Below are 19462 nucleotides of genomic sequence, written 5' to 3'. Positions count from 1 at the left end.
TGGCCAAAATCAGAAAGAGCAACTGTCACAGGGACAAGAGCCATCTGCTTCAATTAAACAAGAAATTATGGGGTCTAATAAGGTCCAACAAAGCCAATTATGAGGTCAGAATAGCCTCTCAGGTTAAGAACAATCAAAAAGCCTTCTTAGACTATGTCAGAAGCCTTAAAGGTAGCGCACAGCAGTGTGCAGAACTGGTGGTAAATGGCACAGTCTTTATTGACCAGGTTGACATAGCAAATCTTCCATCCCCACTACCCCCTATGAAATCCCTTCTAGCATACCCCCAACTATCAACAGACAGCAGGTCCTGGCAGTGCTTACTAAGACCAAAAATACTGCATAAGTGGACCTCGACAATATCCCTGGTTGCCTCCTAAATAGTCTCAAATATAACCTCGCAGAACCACTAGAGGCAGTGTTCACTACAGCCTCAAAACAGGTTATGTACCAAGTGAATGGAGGGTCGCAACAGTCATCCCTCTCCACCAGGGTGGACCATCAACTGACCCTGGAAACTACAGACCCATCAGTTTGACAAATCTAATATGCAAAACCATGAGATAAATCATCAGAGAAATGATCATCAAGGCCATTGGCAACTTACAGGCAGGGAACCCATCCGAATTTGGCTTTCCAAGGAAAGGTCTTGCCTATTCAACCTGATAGACTTCTTTGATAGGGTTACCAAGGCTATGGAGGAGGGAAAATGGTGCACACTGTCTACCTCAACCTGACCAAGGTGTTTGATACAATACCTCACTCAGGTATTGTTAACAAACTCTCAGAGCTAGGCATAAACCCCTACATAACTCACACACTGGATTGCTAGCTGGCTCACAGATAAGACCTAAGAAGTCAGGACTGGTGAGACTACTTCCACCAGGAGACCAGTCACCAGTGGAGTACCCCAAGGCTCTGTGTTGAGCCCACTCCTGTTTGGCATCTATTTCTCAGGCATCAAGGCTAATGTCAAAGGCTTCGGGCTCACCAGATTCACAGATGATGGTAAATTGGGAGCTGTCATAGATTCCCCAATGATACAAACATCCTACAAGAGGGTCTGACACAAACAAATGATTGGAGCCAGAGCACAGATTAAAACTCAATGTGAAGAAATTCTAGTGCCCTTTGGGAACTCGTATATCTAAGCTAATTACTCCATTGATAAAACACCCTCTAAGAGTTGACCCAGTAGTTAAGGATTTGGGAAAATATGTTGATAGTAATTTGGCCTTCAACTATCATGTAACCAAGACAGTAAGAAAATCATTCTATGTCACCCAGCTCATAATCAAGGATATGGCATCCAAGTCCAAGGAAGTTATAGTACCATTCCACTCAGACCTTATCAGACCCATCACTGAATACAATGCCCCCTTTGGTATGTACCTAATGAGGCACCTGCAACAGTTGGAATGCCCTCAAAGGTACTTCACCAGGAGAATCCAAGATATGAATACACCTACACAGATTACCTTAAAGCTCAATCTCTTTACTCAATCTCCTACAGGTTACTGAGATGTTGTCTTTGCCTGGCATATAAGGTATCCTCAGACTCAGCTCTGATGGAACTCTTGTACATCCTCAAAACAAACAACACCAGGAACACTAGATCTAAGGACCTGAACTTTGCCTGTGACATAAACAAAACATGCTGTAGAGACCAATATGTGTCTCACAGTTTCCCCGCACTACGTAGTAGGCTACCTAGCCACGTGAAGTGGAGTTCATCCCTGATCCTTTTCAAGTGAAACCTTGATCGTTGGATGGGAAATTGTAAACTCACCTCTATCTGACCCCCATGTCTCTGATGGACAGAGGCCAACAGTAAATTAACTAATTCCAAACTAACATACCCCTCCATACAAACACACACACACACACACACACACACACACACACACACACGCGCGCGCGCGTGCGCACGTACACCTAAGCACACAGTGCCCTGCCACAGGTAAGCACAATAAGCTGAGAAATTACATAAGCCATTGTAAGTATCTGTCAGACTCTGAGATGCCTGCACTCTCACTCTTACAGGTATGCCACTCCTCTGTGTTCTGTAGCTAAACTTATGAAGATTATTCAACATCTAGTATGTGAAATTCAGTTGAGATTGCTTTTTTTTAGGTCTGCAAGACTAGCCCAACTGACATTAATTTCTCCATCAAGGTGAGAGATCTCCAGTCTATTTATTCCCCTTGTGAAAGTTCTGCAGCTGAACTTATGAAGATTATCCTAAAGTCTAGTATGTCAAGTTGGATTGAGACAGATTTTTAGGGGGGTTTACAGGATTGCCTCGCTGGCTCTCCTTCCTGCACCCAGTTGCTCCATTTATTCCTCCATCAGGGTGACAGCCTTCCAGCTCATTCTTTCCCCAGTGAAGGCAAGAGTCAGGTGTTAGGGAGCAGGCCAGTTTGCAGATCCTGTGGACTAATCTATCTCATACCAGCGCTGCAGCCTTTCAACCTATGTTACTGCTGCCTCAAGAGGTGCATGCATACTTCTGTACATATGGAACCTTCCAAGAGGCACAGCACTTGCAGTGCAGGTGCAGTAGCCTCTTCATGCTGCAGCAATACACCTCTACTTCTGCAGGTGACACCAGTGCAGTGAGCCAAGCTGTTCACTCCCATGCTCCCCTGCAGCTAGTCAAGTAATAGTCATCTGAGGTGTTGTTAGGGATCTCTCCCTCTGCACCATGAAGTTTGGAAGTTTGATTCAGATTAATACATTTATAAGGGGCCAGCCTATGGAATGGCATTAAAGGCAGTGGCCTCCTGCCTCTGATGCTAATACTCCATGTTCAGGGAAGCCTACAGCCACTGAAACAATGATCATGAGACACTCAGGTACCCTGTAACAGCTCTTTCCAGAGAAGGATGATTTTACTAAGCATCTGCCAATGTGACAGTAATCGTTAGCAGAAGCTAATACTACTGGCACAGTGGGGGTGTGCAGCATGAAGATAGCAGGCATAGCTTGTAAGCATCACAATGTCTTGAACTGTATAAAAGATGTGATAGTCGAAAGAAAAAAAAACAATGAGTACATCACTGACACCCATACCTCTCAACCACTTAACATAAGAAATCTGGAGAAAATCAAAAATAATGGGGGAAAAGGCCCAAAAATAGGGACACGTTTTAAATATTGCCCATATAAGCTTAGAAAGTTGCTAGAATAAAAGGTTTTGTGTAACCATTCATTTTCTGAAGGATATGAAGTCTGAAACTTAAACGTTTCTCATTACTTAGTGAATTCAGTCCTCACTGATTTGCCAGAAATCCATGTGTTTTATGAGGAATGGACCAAAACTATGAGTCAAAAATCTGGACAGTCTGTGAAAATCTGGACAGTTGAGCACTATGCTGACACCTGCAAGAACTAAAGCAATCATGACCTTTGGATTACACGATCCCCAATACATGTCACCAGTGTCCAGGAACTATGAAGCATCATCATTTTGGGATCTGGTTTAAGGAAGCCTGATGGGATGTTTCTTACTCATTAAGTTCCCATACTAAATGGAAAGACCTACTTGTTACTAGGATGGCTAAGGAAAGCAGAATAATTCCCAGCCACACAAAATACATTAGAAGTTTATAAAGTAAAGGGATGCATTAAGTTTAACTGAAACTGAAAAATGCCCTGTCCTGTGTGCCCAGAGGTATTACAACAGATGCCTCACATCCTGCAATACCAATGGTGCCAATATTCAAGCAGGTTCCAAATTACTCTGGCCCTCTCTACTCCACTATCTGGACTGCAAGATGTTCTTTGCATTTAATGACATCACTATAATTTCTTAAAGAATAATGTCTTAAAAAAGGATTCAAGCATTATTTTCTGCCCGGTAACCACAGAAGCAGCTTAAATCCTTTATGTATTATTCTGCCATTCGAATCATTAATAGCATTTATTCATCAGAAAGTTCTGAAAATGTTATTCAAGACTCCTGCACTTATGACACATTTATATTAAAAAAAACTGTCCTATGTGCTATACTTCTCAGTCCTGCCCTGACTCCATCTGTCTGTCATCTGCTGCTTGAAGATGTCTGCCCAGACTATATTTAACTGTTTCCAGTATGGGATGTAGTGTATACTTACTAAACATGTTTCTTTATGTTTCTTTATTCTTGGTATATCACCGTAATTTATTTTTCTGACAGGAAAATAAAACTCCTGGAACAGTATTCCATAGTCTGACAGTAATAGAAATGCATTTTTGTATATAAATTAAAATATTTTCAAACTCTATTGTCACTCCCTCTTCCTTGTAAGCAACAACCATATGTTCCTGTTTATCACTTGTGTACTGTGGAGTTTAAAATAACTTCCCCAGTACCTGGACTTTTTTTTAATGTCTTCTCATGCGTCTTGTCTTATTACTTTTGCTAAATTTGGTGAAGTGTTAATAGGACCAATGACCGAAGAAGCACACACTTCTCTGATTCTGATTGGCTGTTGTGCAAACTGTATTCTAAGGTACCCAATCCAGAGGGAGCTGTGGGGGTGTTTCCATGATTGGATCCTACAAATTAAGGGGTGTGGGGAGAACAAGAAGGCTCTTTCTGTCATACTGAGGAGGAGAGTAATCTCCATTTCTTTTCCCTTGGTCTGTGAGCAGCACAATCAGCAAAGATGGTAAGTAGTGTGATTTTTTTTTTTATATAAGATAATGGGGAATAAGACCAAATGCACCTTTATTTTGCACATGCGTGACCATGCTTTACCACAAATCATGTATGGCATGCTAAGGATAAAGGGGAAATATTATTACTGTTAAGTAAATGTATTTCAGCATAAATGGAAATACAGTACATATAAAGTGTCACAGCATGCTTTGTTGCAATGTATTTCATATTATTTTCTGAAATGCTGAGGTCATGTAGTCTGTGCTTGGTAAAGTGGTATTTTCTAAATATACTGTCATGTATGTATCATCTAAGACAAATGTTCACTGGTGCAACCACCACAAAAACTCTGTTCTTACTCTGTGCCTTTCCTTTCTTTCCTGTTACTGTTACAATTAATAATCCAAGTACAACAACCCAGCATTTTATACAAATATTCCCCCATCTGATTTAGTATGTACGCAATCTTATACTTGACTGGCACTGCTGTTTGTCTGGGTCCAGATAGAAATGAATCAAAAAGAAGGAGGGAGAATGATAGACACACAGACAGGCATAGCCCTTAGTAAGGAGTGCTAAATATGAAATATAACACAAAGGCAGTCGATGGTCTCTAAGTTACAGATCTTTATTTAGACATATGATCAGAGCAGGTCTGAGATCTTAAGATGTAACCTAAGAAGCTGGATGAATACTTAGTCCTGCCATGTAAAGGTGATACTTGGAACAGCTGGGAATGTGCAGATCTAAAGAATTATCTTCAGCTGTCATGGCAGAGTGCCTAAAGAGACAAGCCACTGCTGAGCAAAGTTGTCTAAATGTTTAAAACATCATCAAGCCCACACCATAATTTTGAAAATATTACAGAGGAACTGCAAAGTGTAGTAGATATTGCTGGGATAACTTCATAAAATCAACCTGGATGTGTTTCTGTAAACACATACTGTTACACGTGCTGATAAGATTAGATAATTCAGGAATGAAATTATTTTTGTAGGGTACAAAGAACCACATGAAAATTTTCTAATATTCATATTTTCTACTTGGAAGATGTATTTTATTCTTCTGCATTAACAATTTCCCTGCAGTTTGTGCCATGCAGCAAGATGTATTTAACAAACAGAATGAAAGATCAAGGGAATGTTGGAATGGTGCCATGTCTGCACCCGAGTTCTTAAAAAAAAAAAAAAAAAATATATATATATATATATATATATATATATATATATATATATATATATATATGTGCGTGTGTGTAGATATGTGCAGGTATATACACACGCAAACATGTGTGTGTGTGTGTGTGTGTGTGTGTGTGTGTGTGTGTGTATATATATATATATATATATATATATATGTGTGTGTGTGTGTGTGTGTGTGTGTGTGTGTGTGTGTGTGTGTGTGTGTATATATATATATATATATATATATATATATATATATATATACACACACACACACACACATACACACATATATATATATATATATATATGTATATATATATACACACACACACACACACACACACACACACACACACACACACACACATACACCCTGGGAAGCATATACTGTACCCTGGGATTTGTGGTAATCAGCATACTCCAGTGCATTTCAGTTTTTGGTTCTGTAGGATTTTCACTGATATATGATATACAATCCATACATATATTTTAATATGAGGCTTTTGCCATGATTTTTGAGGGGCACTGACTTAAGAATGATATCAAAGGAACTTCAAGAGTGAAACCACATTTTAAGTGGGAATTAACCTTAACCATTTTATGTTTTTGTGCATTAGCATCTTCATTAAGAGGCTAAGCTGGAAATATATAATCAGTTTTAAGGAACCTGGTACTGTACTTCTGCAGAACCCTAATGCAACCAATCTTAGGCCCTTTTTTACTTGAATTCTCTAACAGCTGAAGGTTGTGTTCAAACCCGTTAGTAATATTTATTTGCATACCACACTGTCACCTTTTTTGATTTCTGTGTAATACATCTGCTATTATATAGCATTATTATTCTGGAAGAAACTGTTATTTGAGCCAAGCATATCACAGCAGCAGGGTGTTATAAATCTGAGTTTGTATTACTGTGCACCAGGCACCAGTCACGCAGCAGTTATGTTCCTCTGATGATGTTAGTGTCATCAAGCACAGAAAGAAATGTTAGTTGAAATTAAACAGGAACACTGTACCCTTAATGAGAATTATAAACTCATCACTAACAGCAAACTAATGTACAACTTGAGCATATAATGGTCCAGTTACCCTATAGGGCATGACTAGGTGTGAGTTATTGTGCAAGGGCAAGAACACTATTCTCAGGGCAAGTGAAATCATGTGCTGAAACTGACTGTTCTGATGTCTCAGTAGTGATATTATTACAAAATTATTCACTATCTGTGCATGTTTACAGGGCCATTTCTAGGCAATTTGGTTTGCCATAATGGACTTATAAAAAATCCACCATATTGCTCTCTTTCTGGTGCCTGTTATGGAATGCCATCACCCCAGTGTCCAGATTAGCCATTGTGCATGCCTTGGTCTAGAAATAGCATTATATATCTTTTTGCCTTTATGCAATAGCTTATTTGTAATAATATTATTATTGTTTATGTTTTTTTCAGCCGTCTTATTTAAAGACATTGATGTTAATTCTCAGTGGATAAGTTAACAACACTGATATCACTGTTCAGTAGTTAGTTAAGGTGTGTCATATCTGCATAACTATTGCATAACACAAACTAAGCAGACTACTTCCATGCCTATTTAAAAGTGAGTTACATAATATTTTCATGGCTTTCCACTTCTGACTTACTCTTTTATGTCTTTACTAATATACATTTACAGTTTATACCACCTATTCCTGATGTTTGTTACTTTGTATATTTTGTTGAACTACATCTGCCATACATATAAATAAATATGCAGCCAAGACATTAAATATACAATAACTGATCATATTGAAAAATAACACAAACGACAATTTAACAACCTGTCTGAAGAAAACCAATGGGCTCAAAGATGTGACAGAATTCTAGAAATTACAGGGGAGACGTATGGTAGTGATACTGCATGAGCTTGTTTCTGTGTTTATGCTGTGAATTACCAGTTAGGCTTCAGTACATAGACCTGACAACTAAACTAGCAGGTTAAAATATGTCTGGCTGTGAGTTTACCTGATTAACATAAACAAGAGCTATCAAAAGTCTCCTCCACATAAAAAAATTCAGATGATTTAAGCCCATAAATTGTAATAACTGTACAAAGTTCAACAAAAGCTCTCAGTCTGAAATCAGTACATTAAAAAAAACACAGGCTACACTTAGGGAAGGTCCATATAAAATAGGGTTATTACTAAGCTGCAAATTAAAACTATAAATGCATCATATATGAATTAAATTCAGAGAGGCTCAGTGGTGTATTAACTTGTTTATTTAACATGCTAGCCATACAAGAAATAAATGAAGACTTATCTGCTAAGAACAGGGAAGCCACAGACAAATTAGTTTCCTTGTATATTCCTGCCTTATCATGCTTGCTTCCATAGTTCATTTCTCAGTCACATGTCCTCTGTTTGGAGTTTTGCTGAAGTCTAGTTTTCATCTTACATTTCAAGGACATGCTGGATGGGAAGCAGTGATCCTTCATTGTCCCAGGTGTGTGTGTGTTTTTACTTGATAAAATGATGCTCCAGTTCTTCTGCCTGTTGGTTTCTGGGATAAGCACCGTCCCTCCTCTAACCTTGAAATAGAAAAAACTGGACACAGAATATGGATAAATGGGTGCACTACAGACAACTGTATACTGATGGAGCAAAGTATGTAGATGTCATTACTAAGGCTGGCCATTTCTGGCTGCAGTGCAGAATGTGCTTTTTTCTATTTGCAAAATAAGCCTTGCTGTGATATAAGCTCCATACACTCTGCAAGATTCAGTCTCTTACAGTTACAGAATTACATGCAGCCTGCTAGAGGTATGTAGCCTACTAGGGGTACTTAGGGAATCTCTATGGAAAATGAAGCTCTCTTAATCCAAATCCAATGTCTCCCTTCTGCCAACCATGTAACACTGGATTTGGAATATGATATAACCTCTCCTATTCCAAATCAAATGTATCCCTTCTGCCAACCATGTAACAGAAATGTGGAACAATTAGTAAGAATTACCAAGAATATCAGAGACAGACAGAGAGAGAGAGAAAGAGAGAGAGAGAGATTGTGCACACATGCACTGTGTCAGAGAATTTAGCTTCTTGCATAAAAAAGTTTTTAAATACATTCATAGAGTCAGTCTCAGCAGTCTGCATGATTCATAAAGGCAAGCATTTTAGAAAGCTTTCATCTGTCAGGTACAGTTCCTGCAATGAAATCATACAGTCTGTCACAACACCAAACCTCAAGACAGCAAGCATATGTTTAAAGCATATGTCACACAGTCTGATGTAGCCTTGTTATGGCAGTACTATAAACTGTAACTCCTGTCAGATAACAGACCTGAAGTACAGCTATCACTATCTCCTTGTATGCTGAAAAATGCTCTCATAAACTATGCTGGTCTTACTCATTGGATGTCTTTGACCATGGACAGGCACCCAGCTGGCACTAGTAATGAAAAATAGCAGTTAAGCAGATTTTGCTATGACCTTCACTGGGAATAACACAGTGGGGATATTTTTTATCAGTCTTATGCATCTTGATCAGTGACATCACAGCCTTACTTTTTTTTTACTTTTCTGACAGGATTTCTTATACATTGATTGGTAGTTAATGATAAATATTGTCAATATAGTTACAATATATGTACATATCCGAGTCTGACAAGTACTACACAGCAGTCTGTCTGCTTGGCACTCAAACCTCTTGCAAGAGATGAAGTCATTATTTTGGAAACTCTTCTCAGAAAAGGTTGCCTACCATTAACTTACACCATCTCAAACTGTAACCTAGTTTTGTCATGATGCTTTGGAACATTTATGTGGGCTCTGTTACCTAAGTGAAAAATAGCAATGCCTCTATAGGAGTGTCCTCACTAGAGGCACCAGGTGGAGGGGTCTAGTGTCCCTCTTACTTTATGCAGTGGTGCTTGAAAATAAATAGAATGTCATCTAAAGAATCTGCCTGGTACTTTCCCTATCTCCTATGGAAGTCTGCATTTGCCAGAAATAACTTTGAATGTGGGCAATATGTTAACTCCAGACTAGATCCAAATGAAATATTTAACACATTTTGCGATGCACTCACTTGGTTTCATACCTTACATGGTACAGTTTAAACTTAGCCAAACCTGTATCCTTAGTTTATAATAGTGCAGACATACATATTTTCAAAAATCAATTTACTTTTAAATGAGATGTCCCTCCCTTACATATTTAGGGCTCATTCTATTTATTAAAATGACTGCCTTGTTACAACACAATATGCCAGTACTGGACATGATATAATTCTGACCTGCGCATTTAATTGGGAGAGTCATTTCCTTCCTCCACATCAGAGATTAATTATTGTTTGCATGTTTTTATATCCCAAAGTACTGTACATTTTTGCAAGCCTCATGTATGATGCACCATCAGTAAGTCACTGAAGACTGAGCCAGTTTAGAAACAAATGTATATATTGTGCATTACACTCTACCTGATGTACATTGCACTATGCTTGTTCACTAGCATGCATATACACAATGTTTTCCAAGTAATCAGTTTGAACTATTCTGTTATTACATTTCTATATTTTTTGTTTGTGAAATGTTTTGTATTTCGTCTGAGCTGAACCTGAAATTGGTCAATACTGATCAGTGTACTACCCCAGTAAACAAATATAAATAAATACATACATACATAAAATAAATAAAGCTTTAAAATAACATTCCTGTTAATAAATGCAAATAAATAAATTAATTAATAAGACAATGTCAGTGGAACCCTGAGAGACCTAGCAGTATAGCATCCCTACATTATCCTTCATGGATACAGGAGGCTTGGACTACCTTAGAGGTGGTAGCTTTGGCAGCATCCTGCTGAATCTTACTAACAAGTCTATAGCTGCTCCAGACCCCAGTATGGGAAATGCAGTCGGTCACTTTATTTAGGGCGGTATAGCATGAAGACAGCTGTGTGGGATCTGTTTCATTTCATAAACCCACACAAACTATAATATGTCTTTCGACCTTGTCCCAAAGAACATCAGAGAAGTAAAGGCGAAGTGTTTGAGTAAATATCATAACCTTTTGTATAAGATATGCATAGTATTATCAACCTGAAATTTTTTGCTGTAACCCATACAGCATATGCGATTTTAATGCTGTAAATCATTTACCTGGAGAGCCAAGTATTTATCTCACACTCCTTCCACCTGGGGGATTGCACATCATTGACCCTTCAAGGCCTGCAGATCCTGATGAGGAGAATATTAAAGAAGTCATCACTGACATTTGTGGTAAACTAAGGCTTAAGTATTTTCTTCTTACTTACTTAAATAAGACCAAAGCCTTACCTGACACCCTACTTCCAAAAGCCAGTTCAATGTTTTCTTCAAGTATGAATGAACAGGAAGGAAACACCTTCTTCTCTGAATCAAGTCAGAGGGATCTTACTCTAACAGTGGAATATTTGGGGTCAACTAGTTTCCCATAGAACGTTACATTCATCCAAATATGAAGTCAGCAAAGTATGATAAAGCCATTCTAGAAGTGTCATTTTACTGTGTATACAATTTATTAAATTAATCAAATAAAAGTAGAAAGGGGTGGCATTACACGGCCAACGTTTAGGATTTTACTTATCTGAAATAATCACCTCCATGAGGGGTTTGTGAGAGTGCAAATATTTGGGTCTATATTACATAGTCGAAGTTCTGTAACTTCGACTGACATATGTTCGAAAACATATGTCCAAAGTTACGAAACTTCGACTAGCTATAAAAAAAAAAATAAAAACAACAGTAAAAAGAAAATAAAAGGGTATCATTTTACTGCACTGTAGTGCGACCTCTGAGTTGGTATAGTTAAAGAGGGGGGGGGGGGTGCATATACCCTTTTATTTTCTTTTTACTGTTTTTATTTTTTTTTATAGCTAGTTGAAGTTCCATAACTTCGGACATATGTGTTCGAACATATGTCAGTCGAAGTTACGGAACTTCGACTATGTAATATAGACCCGAATATTTGGACTCTCACAAACCCCTCATGGAGGTGATTATTTCAGATGAGTAAAGCCCTAAACGTTGGCTATATAATGCCACCCCTTTCTACTTTTATTTGATTAATTTCACAAATTGTATACACAGTAAAATGACACTTCTAGAATGGCTTTATCATACTTTGCTGACTTCATATTTGGATGAATGTAATGCTCTATGGGAAACTAGTTGAGGGAAATAAACCTGTGGGTACTTGTTTGCATCAAACTGTTGGCTATATCACATAATTTTAATTTCATATTGCATATTTACTCTCTATTTTCAGATTGTAAACATTGCTTATACAATGAATGTTTAGATGTATTCATTCTTTCTAACACCAAGAACAGTCACTTTCCTACTGATGAGTCAAGTAATTTCAGGAAATTAATGCCATTATCTGTTCAGTATTACAGCATGGATTGCATTAAAGCTTGTTGAAAAAATACTGAACATTCTCCTTGAAAACAAATCCACTCTAGCTATCAATGCACACTCCCTCCCATTTTAAATTACCATATAGATATATAGATATAGATATATACAGACACTCAGATAGCTCACAGCTTTCCAACCTTAAGCCTTTTTAATAAGAAAAGCACCTGAACTACATACTCTTAAGTATGCACCTTATACCCATGTGTAAATTATAAAAAACATGTAGTCACTTGTCTAAACATGATTCAGTATCTGAAGATATAACTCCTTAGTGGTCTGCTGGGCCTCGTACCCTAATAGGCAATGCCTGACCACCTCATTTCTTAACCACACACCGAAGAATTGGTATCATCTACAGTGCATTGATCTGTCTGTTTGCCTCCACAGCTAGATGCCCACGCAGTGACCAGCTAAGCTGCTAAAGGCAGTGTGGCATGATAAAACTAAACAGTACAGTGTGGTGCTAGAACAGGGGTCTGCTAATCAGTACAATATGTTTGGTGATATCATGGCCGGTCCTGGTAGATTACCTGGGTCTTTGATTACTTCATGAAGAGCGATTATAGCATATCTGTTTTTTATTTACTTCACAAATGGGAGTTATGGCTGGTGGGTAACTTAGCATAGGGTAAGACAGATCTCTGCACCTGAACGGGGGATGGGATGAAGTAGATTTTAAATATTTCTATGTGTTACTGATACCACGTTTTTTCACGTCTACTACTGTTGTACAGAGAATCAGGGCTTGCTTAGACTAAACTGCTACCACAATTCAGAATTTGCATATGTAGCACATCTGCAAAGTTATACATTTTGGGACACTACACCAAGCAGCATGGGATCTGATGTGCAACCTGTGGCTGGAAATAACTACATAAAATGATGCAGTAAGATTGCAACGTTCTTCATTAGTTCTTTAGGTAAGAATTGCAAAAACAAAATAAATGTTTTTTAGCAGTCAGTCTGCCTAGCCTATGTACTTACCCAGCACCCCTATTTAAAAGAGATATGTAAAAAGAAAAAAATGCATTCAGTCTACCCCCCACCCAAAAAAAAAACATAACTTGCATTGCATTCTGTTACTATGCACATTACTGACAAAGTACCCTCTTCCATTTGATATATCAGCACATATTTGGTTGGCATGAAAAGTAAGCTCAGAGCTGGAAATAGATGCAACAGCAATGGAATTTGCTGCTCTGTCAGCAAAGAAGGGGAAAAGAAATTTCCAAGATTTTTGAGGGAGTCTTGAAGCTCAGTAGGTAACTTGATCCTTGTAACTAGGCCACTAGACACATCTCCCTGTAAGGAGACACATCCTCAGTTTAAAAATAGTCTTAAGACTTTGCAGAAGCTTCTGGCTCATTAACCCAAAGAACTCTTATTTATTTACTTTCAAGCACCAGATGTTCCAGATGGTAAATAAATAACTTTGAGAATTTCATGTCGACCAATGTTATGTGTCTATCTGTAACTGTAGAATAAGTGGAAAAGCTCTTCAACAGTGAAGCCATGTCTTTGGTACAGCCCAAGTGATTGGCTGGTGCAAAGCATTCTTAATAACGTGAATTCCTGGAAAATTAAATATAATCCACATATATTATATATATATATATATATATATATATATATATATATATATATAAGACAAAGCATGATTTAATCAGCAAAACTGCATAGTTGAAGACCCACGTTCTCTTATTTGCAATTTATTATGGTTAAAAAGGAGCATCATTTTGTTTACACGATTTTCATGACTCGAACCTTGTTTCGCCTATACGTTATAAAAGATCAAAGTGAATTGCAAAAGAGTAAAGTGCATTGCAGTCAATATCGAGAAATAAAGGGTTTTGTATTAGAACATTACCCCACCAGATGCCAAAACCCGCGCAGCACTTTGCTCATGACGTTTATTTTGAAAAGTGCTTTGAATAAACATGGCAAACCATCCTGAGAAAAATGAGTATGCTAAACTTTGTAATTATTTCATTACAAAGCCTTTTCTCCCTTATTTGCTGGTACCAGTGTTTTCAATTTGCAGTGACCAAAAGCTTCGAGATATTACATCTTAGACTACATAATTTGGCCGAACGGGTACTTACAAATGTTGTACCGATCCAAACAGATTTACCTAGTCAAACGAACACAGAATATGCTGCAGTTATACAAAAGTATTACACTATTACGCTGAGAATTACAATTCTTTATAGGGGAGGGATGGGAACACATAGTATGCTGCACGTGTAAAAACTATTATACAGACTTAAAATTCGTATTCTGTAAAGGTGCGGGTGGCGACCTTTCTGGGGGGTCTTTTTTATTGCATTTATTGTCCCACTCCCTCAACATATTGCTTTAGCTCCAGAAAAATGCTTAAAAAAGGTGGGGGTGCAGGAGGCAAGCAAAAGGAATTACTGCACAGCATTAAACCAAAGAAAGGGGTGGGGGTGCACGGGTTACGGGCATGGACTGCAAGACGGGAACTTGTGGTTACTGCGTACATTCTGCCCTTCTGACCCGCTTCTTACCCTACAACACAGTATGTGGTTAAGTACAAAGTGATAAAGGAAGTCAGACACCCAGCTTTCGACAGTGCACTTATAAATGTAGAAAATGAGGATAACTTTACTTAATCTCTGTTTTGCATATCGTGTACTAAAAGCTGAAGTAACTCTAATCAAAGATAACATAAAAAAGCATGAAACCTGCGTTTAAAAACGGCCAGAGAATGAATATTCATAATGGATATTCATCCTGTTACTGTATAATCTGCATGGCTTGTCACTCAGCCCTGTCAATCGTGTACGACACGCCCATTCCTGCGCGAAAATCGCGGGAGGTGGGGGGTTAATATTCTAATACAAAGCCAAATAAAGCTACTGTGGCACAGGCAGTGTTGCTACAGTTACTGATATAACTCTCAGCGGTCCCTCATTTGCAGCATGTCCCTGATTTTGTGTTGTATTTTGGTCTATTCCTCGTAAAACGTCTAGTGTTCTGACAAACAACCGAGGATGATTTCATTCAGTAAATTATGCCAAACATTCTAGTTTTAGAATTCGCATCCTTCTGAAAATGCATGTCAATGCACAATCCGTTATTTTTTAATTTGCTAAATATATAAAACCAATACTTAAAACGTGTCACTGATTTTAGGCGTCTGTCTCCCTCGTTATTGTTCACTTTGCCCCTAATTGTTGCGTTAACAGGCTGAGAGTGGTTATTGTAAAACTGCAAAACATGCAGTCTTCTAAAACTAACGACGGCATGGTGTAACATTACATCAGTGTTCACAGTAGAGATGATACTATTCATAAACGAAGTTACAAACGCATAGTGCTTCTGCAAAAAGCTAACTGCCAAGAGATACTGTTTCAGGCAACAAGGAAGAGACTTCAGTGCAAAAACATGTATTGGGATAAAAAAATCTAGCCACTTCAGCTACATTGTTGACTTTTGCTCTTTTATTTGCTCTTTTCCTTATAACTTGTCATTTTATCTTGTCCAAACTTTGTCATTCAATTGTTAATTGGTATTTTTGTACAGCTTTGATTTTATTTTGTGCAAACTTTTTCATGTAATTGGTAACTTGTATTTGTACAGCTCTGAATTTATGTAATTTGTGTTATATGTTGGAGCTTTTCTCCTCGGATCTCCACTGAAAATGGGCCTTTGGCTCACATGGACTAACCCGGGTAAGAAATGACAAACAAATAAATAAATAAATAGATTGTCAGTAGGTACAATATAAACATCCCCGGCTAGCGGTAACCAGCACTTCCCGTAGGGGTTATGCGTTGGTGTATTTTGGGGTCTAATCTAACACTGTCTCCGGAAGTACGGGCCTTTACTGTATACTGTATGAGGTGGGGAGTATTGCAGAAAAAAGTAAATCGCTCACTCCTGTGTATAAACCCATAGCGCAGCAGCTTGTAATCTACAACATACCTCTCAACTGTCCAAATTTTTGCAGACTGTCCAGATTTTTGTTGTGTATGTTTGGTGTGCTCCACGTACAATTTGTGGTTTTCTGGATTTTCGTGGCAAATAACTGAGGACTGAATTAAAAAAAAGTAATGCAGGTATTTGAGATCCAGACTTCATATCCTTCAGAAAATGTATGGTAACAAAAGACCCTTTACTTTAGCAACTTAAGAAGTTTACAAGAACTATATTTAAAATTTCTTCTTATTTTGAGGGCTTTGTCCCCCCATTATTTTTGCCTTTGTTCAGATTTTTTTTTTTTTTTGCTACAGGGTTGAGAGTTATGCGTTCACCTTACATATCAGAGGTGATATAAAGATGTTCTAACTCTTTATTCTAACCAAACAAGATAACCAAAGCACTTTCAGGGTTCTCGTAAAAATCTGAATGGGGGCAGTAAGACTGTTCAGATACTTAAGATCCCGATTATTCTCAACCAAGAGCTCTGTAATTGATTTATAACCAATACATTCAGCTTGCGTATTTCTGAGAAGAGTAAAAAGTAAGCCAATGCGGAGTTGTAAACAACGGAGCTGTGACTAGATCTTACAGCTTCTGTTCATAATTTTGTAGCCACGTCCACGGTAAGAAGCAGATAAATACATACATAAGTAAATAAGCCAAGAAGAAGAACCTCAGCACATGAAAAAATAAGGTATAAAGAAGGACAAGGATAAAGAAAAGCATAACGCAGATATTTTTGAAACGTATAAACAGTTGGCATAAGTCATTCACTTTCCCTAATTCTCTTTACTGTTAGAAGGTTTTGAACATAAACAAGAGACCCATATGTCTTTGTTGTGCTAATGTAGTTCATAATAATAATAATAGGTACGTGCGTGCGTGTGTGTGTAGGTATAACGGGTACAAGGGTTTCTTGTGCTGTTAAGATTATATACGTATACAGTCGTTTAAATGCCACAGCACACTTTAAGCAAAAAACCTACAAGTTAGCGAATTATTGTGGTTAAATATTAAGGGGACATACAAACAATGAAAATTATGAGCTTCTTGCTGGGACTGTTTGACTATACAGGACGCAATAAAACCGACGTATATATAAAGTGTGCTATTGCTTTTGTACTCCTGTGTCTGAATTAATTCAAAGCATTGTACAATGTTATATGTTTAACACCAGCCTGTTGATTAATTACCTCATATTTATCCATTTACTCATTTTTTTCTGTTTTACAGACGACAGACCAACAAATAGAGGCCAGGTCCTTCCTCAGCGAGGAAATGATCGCTGGTAAGTTCGACTGACTTTTTTCAGCAAATACATACACGCCTACCCCCCCCCCCCCCCCCCGTGCCGGACAGTGTCAGCATATGGGCCATATGGCCAATGACCACCTAGCTCAACTTTCCAACACAAAGTTTGGAAATAATTCATACCAAATAAAGTACCAAAACAAAAGGCTAATAGACTTAAAAGCAGGAAGCCTAGCCAGTGTCCAGCAGTGGTCTGGGTTTGTGCCGGAATGCAGAAAACTGTCTACCTGCACGTCAGCTAATTGCAACTTGTTACGGGACACTGTCTGTGCCTCGTGGCAGGGTTGTAACCAGAAAATTCCATTTTGTACTCACAAACTTTTTTTCTGCCTCCCATCCCACCTGGCATTTAAATAATGGGCACATCTTTCAAAATGTCATCCCCCAGCAATTACTAAACGTACACATCATTTTCACTGTTTCCCTCTAACACTATTAAAGATTTTGTGTGTACCTATTACTTTGGACAATTGTAGACACAATAAAGCATGAAAAAGCTACGGTTTCTGAGTGACGTAAATAAAAAACGTGCTCTACAGAGTACAAAGAGTATGCCCAACTACACCCTTCCCTTGTGGTCATAGCTGTCCTTAGGCATAGGCCAACTAGGCGACTGCCTAGGGCACTTCTCTAGCAGGGGCACTTTCCCAGTATTTGTTTGGTGTAGGTAGACCAGAATAGGGGCACCAGGTTGTGTGGTGGGGGCACCGTGGAGCCCTTTTGCCTAGGGCACCAGTTGACCTAAGGCCGCTCCTGCTTGTGGTACTGTGAAAGAAAACACAAGTAGTACTTCACACAGCGTTATTTATTTATGCATTTACACTTGTTTATTACAATAAATAAAGATGCTCCAGTAGCTTTATAATCCCAAACATTTTGCTGATAACGAGTTTTTGCAACTTGTAGAATTTTGGTAACATGATACTGCTGATAGCTAGGGTGCCTTCTTTGCGTAGTCCGAGGGTCCACCATGGTTTTCACAGGCTGCTGCAGTTTCCTACCTCATCCTAAAGCCGTGAAAGCAATCTCTGCACCCGAATATGTGTGAGTTGTGCGTGTTGTTGTTGCAGTTGTGCGGTGGTCTGACGTTCTGTACAGAACCGGCAGTCTGCATTGCCCTCGCTGAGTGCTGGCAGTTTCTGTTGTCCCTCGTCTCTGAATAGGATCATGTGGGCATTGGAAAATGAATGTTTGAATTAATGGACAATAATTTTACTGCATTACAACAGCTGCAGACAGTGGAGATTATATTACTTATTTATATCAAAATTGAGTAGCACTATCAGCGTATTTAAATTGCAGCAGCAGGTTTATACCAGCCCCATCTGTACAGAAGTGGATGAATTTGGTTATACAGTTTTATTGGTTAAATAGCAGCTGGCAGCTGCCTTGCCTATGGATAATTACCCAAACTGAAGCTCACTTTCTCGTTGCAGAGTTCAAGGCCGCCTTTGACATGTTTGACACTGATGGCGGCGGTGACATCAGCACCAAGGAGTTGGGGACCGTCATGCGAATGTTAGGTCAAACCCCGACGAAGGAAGAGCTGGATGCCATCATAGAGGAAGTGGACGAAGATGGTGAGAAACGATTACCACTCCAAGAGCTCTGCTCATTTTCTGGTGTTTTAAGTGTGAAGTATTAACAGTGATTGTATTATTTTTCTACAGGCAGCGGTACCATCGACTTTGAAGAGTTCTTGGTTATGATGGTGCAGCAGCTAAAAGAGGAGGCGAAGGGCAAAAGTGAAGAGGAGCTGGCAGAGTTTTTCCGCATCTTTGACAAGTAGGCATAAGGCAATAATTAACAATGCAATGTTGAATACATACATGATCAAGGGTTTGTACTCTGTTCCTGTTCATTAAACAACAAAAAAGATAAACTTGTGTAGCCACACATATCATGCAATGTACGCCACACCATGCACTTCGGGTAAATAAGTA

The 19462-nt window shown here is 38.5% G+C and overlaps 1 protein-coding gene across 1 annotated transcript in view; it reads left to right on the top strand.

The window, feature by feature from the left end:
* The first annotated feature begins 4516 nt into the window (after positions 1-4516).
* TNNC2 (troponin C2, fast skeletal type) overlaps positions 4517-19462 on the top strand; it is a 23336-nt gene continuing 8390 nt past the window's right edge. The window contains exons 1-4 of the mRNA XM_044090219.1: positions 4517-4652; positions 17442-17496; positions 18956-19099; positions 19190-19304. Coding sequence (XP_043946154.1) covers positions 4650-4652; positions 17442-17496; positions 18956-19099; positions 19190-19304 — 317 coding nt within the window. The 5' untranslated portion in view covers positions 4517-4649. The remainder of the gene's footprint in view (positions 4653-17441; positions 17497-18955; positions 19100-19189; positions 19305-19462) is intronic.

The sequence above is a fragment of the Protopterus annectens genome, chromosome 12.part0, assembly GCF_019279795.1.
Source record: "Protopterus annectens isolate FY-2018-M chromosome 12.part0, PAN1.0, whole genome shotgun sequence".
Taxonomy (NCBI): Eukaryota; Metazoa; Chordata; order Ceratodontiformes; family Protopteridae; genus Protopterus; species Protopterus annectens.
The sequence above is the reverse complement of the archived record's forward strand: the minus strand, read 5'-3'. Positions and strand labels throughout refer to the sequence as shown.